General features: G+C 37.9%; 1 protein-coding gene across 1 annotated transcript; it reads right to left on the minus strand.

The window, feature by feature from the left end:
- Positions 1–485: 485 nt before the first annotated feature.
- On the minus strand, positions 486–7,545 carry lg10h5orf15 (linkage group 10 C5orf15 homolog). Its single transcript, XM_085421099.1, has 3 exons — positions 7,404–7,545; positions 2,757–3,442; positions 486–1,244 (listed from the first exon to the last, which is right to left on the minus strand). Exons 1-3 carry the CDS (start codon positions 7,525–7,527, stop codon positions 1,110–1,112), a joined length of 945 nt encoding a protein of 314 aa, XP_085277225.1. The 5' UTR covers positions 7,528–7,545; the 3' UTR covers positions 486–1,109.
- Between the last annotated feature and the right edge of the window lie 718 nt (positions 7,546–8,263).

Genomic DNA, 8,263 nt, shown 5'->3' on the forward strand with positions numbered 1-8,263 from the left:
AAATCTGGGCAGTAGGAGTAAATCAGGCATGTTATTAAGACAAGTTAAATATAAAGTGATCAAGAAAAAAAGATTTCTGGCAATAGACATTTCTTTCTTATACATTAGTACCTTATCATCTGCACGATACACACATCCATCCTCATTTAAATGGCTTAAACACATGGCATTATCTTTCACCTGAAGAGAAGCTCCGCCCACCGCTCCTTAACTTAATGCTTAATGTGTAGCCAAGATGGCCAAAAATGAATGAAAAGTAATAAAACTGCCACTACTTTTCATCTATAGTGTAAGCAGAAACATTGGCAATAAAGTGATTGTAAAAAGCTCATTTTCAGGGTCCAATGAAAATTGTATTTCTCTATCTATATGTGAAAAAATAACTAAACATGTTATGTGATTATTTCTATATCAAACAATACATATATTGGAATGGATATCTTTAATTCAGCTGCCCCATTATGTCAAACCGAGACAATTTAAGAGTAGAAGGGCTTTTCTGTTTTTGTTTTGTTTTTTAGGGAATAACTTAATATATAGGAACATTTGATTAACAGTTTCTGCTTCATTGCACTTTTTTGCATATTTTTGAAATATGAAAGGTAGTCATGCTTTCCACAGCAATTACTTAGGTGTTCATTCCTAATTTCAGAGTACATACTCAACTCTTCTATTAGTTCACGATCACATTACAGCCTAAAAGTTCAATTAACATGTAATTTTTGCAACTCTTAAGCAAAGTGTTAGAAATATTAAGACAATATGCAACAGAGAAAACAAAAAATAGGTATAAAGGAACTGTAAGGCTGAAACAATACTAAAAAAAAATTTAAAAATAAAATAAAGCCCCTAAGAAACCCAAAATTATTAACTTAATGGCAATGACAATTAAAAATATAACAAATAAGAATATATTAATAGGATTATCTCTTCAGACAACCAAAAAGGGCCATTAAAAAAAAATTCCCCCAACTACCATATCCCCTGATTTCTTATTGGCCTATAAAGCAAGACAAAGCATCAATCAAGCTCCATAACAACGCACAGCATCTTATCTATAAATGACCAGGAACTGGCTCTGCGTAAGCCTACTATATTGTTCCACTAGATTAAAAAATGTAGTCTCGGGTCATCTTGAGGGATGGCATGGCCTCATTGACATTCTGGTCCAAGCGGCGATACTCCACAGTGTTGCGGGAACACAGACCCTCCTTCCAGCGCCGGCTCTGTACCAGGAGGTAGATCTGAAAAGAGCAGGAGAAAAAGCAAATCAATTCAACTGTATTTATTTAGTGCCACGTGGCAACAGTAGTTGCCTCAGGGCACCTCAGTCACCATAAAAGTTTGCATAAAGACTGGATTGAAGCCTTTCAGAAATAAAATCTGACTTTATATGGGAGAAGATAAATCTGCTACTTATACCAGTCAGGCATAACATCATGACCACTGGCAAGTGACGTAAATAACACTGATTATCTCTTCACCATGGCTTCTGTTAGTGGGTGGGATCTATCAGGGAGTGAGCGAACATTTTGTCCTAATAGATGATGTGCTATATGCAGCGGGAAAAAATGGGCAAGCATAAAGATTTAAAGAGTTTGACAAGTGGCAAATTGTGATGGAAGAAAGCACCACCAAAGTGAGCGTCAGAACCAGGGAGCAATGGACGAAGGTGACCTGGTCTACGGATGGGAATCGAGAACCAGTTCCCAGTTCATTTCCTTTGAGTTGTTAGTCTGCTTGCCTATCAGTCCTGCTTATCGCGCTACAATCAGCTGATTTCAGTTTGAAGTTCAGTTCATATGCCAGAGGAGGAAAATAGTGACACAGTCTGCAAGGTGAATACGAACATTACTTTTATTTTTGTTTGACAAAGGGCGAGAGTGCGATGGTTAAGCGCAAACTGGGTCTGGAAAAGAAACAACTATGTTATTCTGCTACTATATCTTTGGCTCTTTGCAAACGTGCCAACGCTAACCTAGCTAAGAACCCAGAGTGATATTAAAGCTCAGTGAATCCATTCAGGGATCGAGCAGAGATGGATCAGGGCTCTTTGGGCGGGAAAGGAGGGACCAACACAATATTAGGCAGGTGATCATACCGTTACGCCTGATCAGTGTATGATCATGGTATATTCTACAATACGAATAGCGAAATTAAGCTGATGTTGTTTTATTATCTCAAAGTAGTTTTACTTGGTTCATTTTAATTTATTTAACACTTTGCCACTTCTAATTATTGAGTCTAATTAACTGACAATGCAAATTAGTAGAAGTTAACAATCTCAGGTATTCATGCTTCCTTGGTTAACACAATAAGGCCTTCAAGCCACAGATCGTGTTAAATTTTACCTTTTAATTTCTATGGCTATGTTTCATTATTCCACTGATTCTCAATTATTCCACCTATAATAGGTTAAAACATTAAAAACAGCTGGAGACGTCAGTTTTTGGGTGACAAAATACATCAATTCAACTTGAGCAAGACCTAAGATGTTAACATAATTATTCAGTAAAAGCTAACTTCCTTATAGAAATACAAATTTTACTACATAAATAAGAAAAAAATAACTACAAATTACACACAGACGTTTCTGCATCAAGTTAAATGTCTGCAGAACACATTTGGCTTTTCCTCAGCTATTTGATCTGGATGAAGAAGTGATTCCTGTGCTGTGCAGCCTGTATCAGAGACTCCTACGTCTGTTTGACCTCTACATCCTGCTGTCGGATAGCTTTTGTCGGGCCGACACTCACCTTCCTCTTGTTGTGGTATGTGATGTAGACAATGGCCACCAGGAAAGCCAGTATGACCAGATGAAAGAAGAAGTGGGAGTCTTCATCCTCTGTGTTGTAGCTGTCTTGTTCCTTATATTGAGTCACCCTGGTCTTATCTTGCTTTTCATTAAATTCAGTGTTTTCACCATATCTGTAGTCATCATCATCCTCATCTTCATCAATGTCATTAACATCAGTGTCCATGTGCAGGTCTTGATCACTGTCCTCGTCTGTAGTTGGGGTTGGTTTGTCTTGAGGTTTGAACTCATCCGGCTCGTCCGTTGCAGATTTTGTTGGTTCATTAGTTTCGATCGTGGCTTTGGCATTTTCTGGATCAGACTTAATGTCTGCTTCAGGAGCTGCTGCTGTTGCTTCAGCAGTAGCAGGTGTGTTCTTGGTGCCGTCATTTTGCTTATCAGAGCTATCGAACACAACAGTCTCACCTGTTTTTGGTTTTGGAACAGTCTGAGTTTTGATGTCGCTTTCTTCACGAACTTTTGGCTTTGCTGTGGTGGAGCTGTTGCCATCACTTTTTACAGGATCCTTGGAAACATCTGCAGCTGTTGGATTCTGATCAGTTGGTGCAGACTGTATCACCGTTGCTTCTTTTTTCACAGTGGTCCAAGTAAGATTTTGAGGTTGAGTTTCTGTGCTGTTTGTGGGCACTGTTGGATCAAAGGAAATAACAACGCAACACATTACATACATTACAATTGCATTACAACATATTTCTGACAAAGTGTTCTTTGAAACACTTAAACATAAAACATTTTCATTAACCAAAATATTTATTGCCCATCAAAAACCTAGAAAACTAGAACGTTGTTTTCTTAGCATTTGCCAACCAGTTTCACAACTACACTTTTTATCTCTTATTATGAAGACATATAAATGTCTCAATCACAAAATATTTAAAAAGGAAAAAAAATATTGAAAATGAACATTAAATTGTGACAGCTGGTGCTCCTACATGAATTTCAATCATGTCACACAACTACACCTCAAGTGAAACTGCCACGTATGGAAGCCCTTCAGCAAGCCAGTTAACCCTTGAGCTGCCACAGAGAAGCTCATAAGGGGACATTTGTACTGAGCAGCAGCTTGTTTGTGTGGAAACGTACAACCTTCACTGCAAACTAGCTTTATCAATGAAAGGTTTCATTTTGAGACAGCTTTTTTCCTTGAACTGAAAACTATAAAAACTTTAGTTTTAGTTATCTGTGTTCCAAACTGGAAATTAAAACTAGTTGTGAAAAAAAAATGTTTTAGTCAGCGAAAAATAAAAACTTCAGATAATAAAGGAAAAAAAAATTCTAAAGATTTTGTGAACTTTTTTATCCTATCTCCCACCCCTCACCCACAACCGGTCATGGCAGATGGCTGGATGTGGGTGTTTGTATCTCCTGAATGACATAGTTGGTGTGTGCTCATGTGTATGTGTTTTTATGTGTCTGCATGTCTAAGTATGCTAGTCAGTGAGTCAGTTTGTGCGTCCATAAGTCATTAAAGAAGAATGTGCTGGCTGCAATGAAGAGAAGCGAGCTTATCGGCATTCTTCACCTGTGCACTGCAAAATTTTGTGCTACTGAACAGACCAGATCAGCAGCTCAGAATTTTAGTGGCCCATGTACATTTTTATTGGCCTGCAAAAACAAAGCTTTTATTTTCATATTTGTAAATATTCATCGAATATCATGAATAGAAATATTGCATATTATTTCACTTTAAATCTGTCAAAATAATGCCAAAGTTCTCTTTTCTTCACATTGGAATCTGTTGATCAGGTGGTTTGATGAAGGACTCCCACCAGCTTTTTCCCAATTAAGGGAAGGTGGTGCTGTTTTGAAGGCTAGAAAAACATTTTCCTTCACTCCACCTGAGCTCACCGTCTGGTTAACAGCTCAGTCTCTTTGCTGTGTTTGTAGACTCTGACTCAACATTACACTATGATGATCTCATAGTTTAACTGATGCTGTTGTCTTTTTTTGTTTTAAAACTAGAGGCTGTGTGGGTTAACGTTGGAATACTTTTTATCGACACACATGCTCTAAATGCATTTCTTTTGCAGGTCTATTTAAAGTTACAAATGTGAGTGAATGCTCACATTTACGTGCTGCCAACTAAGTGACAAAAGCCATGCATTAAATGAACCGTTGAAGCAAAATCATTGAGCTATTCGTGTTACTCGATGAATCGTTGCAGCCTTAGTTTTAATACCTATTAGTTTGGTAAAAATTTTATTACAACTTGCCTGATGAGGCACTGATGAATGTGTGAGATTTGTGATGTTAACAAGACTTTGAATCAGCTTATTTCAAAAAGTTATTGTAACACCTGTACTGATTTTTCTGGCATTTCTCTGAAACAAATGGCTCCAGTTCAAAAATGACACATCTCTGGGCTTCGAGTAAGGGCTCGTGTGAAAAAAGGCAAGCGTGGCTACAGTTTGAGGGTAAAATGATGGCTGTAGGGTGAAAATTGTGGTTACAGCTGAAGATTAAAGAGATATTTTTCAGTCTAGGTTTTCTACCTGTCTTCCTCTAGTTCTCTAATACACATGAATGGGGAGGGGTTTGAGAGATTTTTTGTGACATTTTTGAAAATAACTGCAAAACCATTGAAGGTGCAGCGACAGAAATATGTTAGTTTTGTAGGCACAGTTGTCCTGGTCAATTTGGTGTGACAACGGTGTTTGTAGGACAAACATTTTGGGAGAAAATTGGCCCAAAGGAAGGAGAGTCACAGCAAAAAAAGTAAGAAAGGCTGGTCTCTCCATTCAAAGTTAATGTGACTCTACCAACAGAAAAGGTGGAATATTTCTGAAACAAGCTGCTCGTGCCACAGAGGGCGGCAGCCACACTATGATGAATAATAATAATAATAACAATAATGGCTGACCACAATAACATATACTGGGATCGTTGCCATCCAACTAATAAAAATGAAAACTGATTAGATTAACATGTATAACAGTATAATCAGTATAAAAACATCATCACTCTTAAACTGAAAGACCTTTGTTTATTTAGCATTGCAGAAAAAGGGACATGTTTTGAACTGAGCTTTTTTTTTTTCCTTTTTCTTTTTTTTTTTTTAAGTATTTAAATTGTCAAGAATCTGTTGCAATCAGCCAGCCTTCCTCTTTCAGTGACACCATTCACCCAACAAGTGTCGACTTTATTTCATCCTCTGGGACTGGGAGGCGTTGCTTAGCAAGTGACAGGAGGAGAACACTGGGGACTTGAGGCACTGAGTAAGACATCCCCAAGTGAAGAAAGGGTCTATTCATATACAAGGGCCTTGACCCATATAATCTCTGAACAGGAAAGCTTTGTTGCATTAACACTGTGATATAACGTTAGCTTTTAAGCAGTTGACAAATGACTTAATATTTATAATTAAGCATTTTTATAATTAAAAAAAGATAATGTGGCATCCTGTTCCAGATGAATTTGCATTAAAACCATGTGACAGACGTACAGTGTTTCAATTTAAAGCAAGTAAATATTTAGCAGGTTAATCAAACAGAAGTCATCCTCCCTCTCTACAATTTTTTTTCTTTAACATCCTGTTTTCCAGTGACATAGCACAAATCCTAAAACCCACAGAGATGTTTTAGATTATTTCGGCTAAATATGCAACTTCATTTAAAACAGGATGAAATGTTAAACAATTCAAATTGACAACAACACCTCTGTTGAATTAGGACACCTTTATCTCAGCAGCACATCTTGAAATAAGCTGTCTGTTGCACACCATCATAGTATGAGGAAGGGAAGGGCAAGAGTAGACAACAACCTATATCCTGACAGCTCCAAAGTCCAATCACATGGTTTTTTTAACAAACTGAGAACACAGCGAACCAAAAGAATGCTGTAGCACTGCTCAAAGACTATCAAGGCAAAACAATACCTGCCACTGACTGAAATATTACACCCTTTACTTACGTCAGGAGGTTTTGACTCACTGACAGAGGGTTAATAATCAGTGTAGATATATGGTGGTACATCTGGAACATGTCAGTTTATCTGACCGCCATAACTCATTAACCCTCAGAAGAGCATCTATTGATAGAGGCTTTAAAAACAATACAATCTTGTCTTATATTGAGGTAAACAGATATTTAACTAGGTAAAACTGAACAATACAGATCCATTATAAACATACAGAAGTTGAAATGTGGTAGAGGTTGGAGATAAAGGAAAATATGACTTCCTGTTGATGGTTTCAATAACTTTGTTATGACCGCAAAACTGTCAAAAGACTCTGACGCACTGTGAGTGAAACTTAAGCAAAGCTAATGTTATGAATTTATGTTTGCAGCTTAACGTTGAAACGCTTAATTTTATTTGAAAGAAATATTAGCACTGTCTTCAACGTATAACATATTTTAACTAGAAATCATTTTTGCCGAATCGCATTTCAGTGCCAGGGTAAAGGCGAGAGTTTTAAAATACGACTAAGTCATTTTTCCGAAACAGAGAAAGCCTGTTACCTGCCTTATTTTTCCCCTGACAAGGCGGATACTAGCATGACGAGCTAGCCAACTAGCTAGAGCAGGGGTAAACCCTGTGGCTAAGTTTAAAGGAAACTTCGTCTCAGATACTTCAAACAAGTACGACATACCTTGTGTTTTATTTCCATCCAAAGGAGCCGACAGGCAGCTGCTCACCAAGAGCTGGAGAACAATAGTCAGAAAAAGATCAAAAATAATTCTTCTGCTTCGCCACATATTTCCGCATGTCGCCATGTTGGTGCGTGAGTGAAGGGGCGTGGCTGAGTGCGGACGTACACAGTTTGTGGGCGGTGTGAGTGTACGAATCAGTTGTGAGCGGTGAAGTTTGAAGTGAAGTGAGCTTAGTCTATGAATATTAGTCCGTCTAATGTTATGTCACCTTGTAACTTATAACAAACATATATAATTTGCCGCTAATAGTAGAGTTCACATATTTTCTCCATTCACTGATAAAGGGTAATTTACCTCGATAAATATAGGTCAGAATGTAGTAATTGCGTCGTACGTTAGACTGAGTCTACTCATCTTATGTGACACTTGTTATAATTATGCTTAAAAAGACAAAAAATACCGTTGGGCCTATTTATTAGGTATGCCTTACTAGTACAGGGCTTGGATCCCCTTTTGTCTCCAGAACCTCTTTATTTATTTCTTCGGAACTTACTGACATGGTGCAATATCCTACTTGACATGGTCATCAGAACATGGGCAGACTTTGGTCATGTGTTTAAATGATGCCCAGATGATACTAAGGGGTCAAAGTTTATACAAGGCATGCTAGAGCCATGCTGTCCTGCTGCTTACACAAAATTCCAATCATACCATTCAAAGGTTGCAACAGGAATCAACTCATTCTTCATCACTCGTTTTCCCCTCTTCCTTTGTGTGCAAAGGGATTCTGTGTGCAATGTAGCCTCGGGTTCCTGTTCTTAGCCAACAGGAGTGGCATCTGAGGTGGTCTTCCGCTGCT

The sequence above is a fragment of the Rhamphochromis longiceps genome, linkage group LG10 (genome assembly GCF_057381845.1).
Source record: "Rhamphochromis longiceps isolate RC_006_pf linkage group LG10, R_longiceps_female_GT1.1, whole genome shotgun sequence".
NCBI lineage: Eukaryota > Metazoa > Chordata > Actinopteri > Cichliformes > Cichlidae > Rhamphochromis > Rhamphochromis longiceps.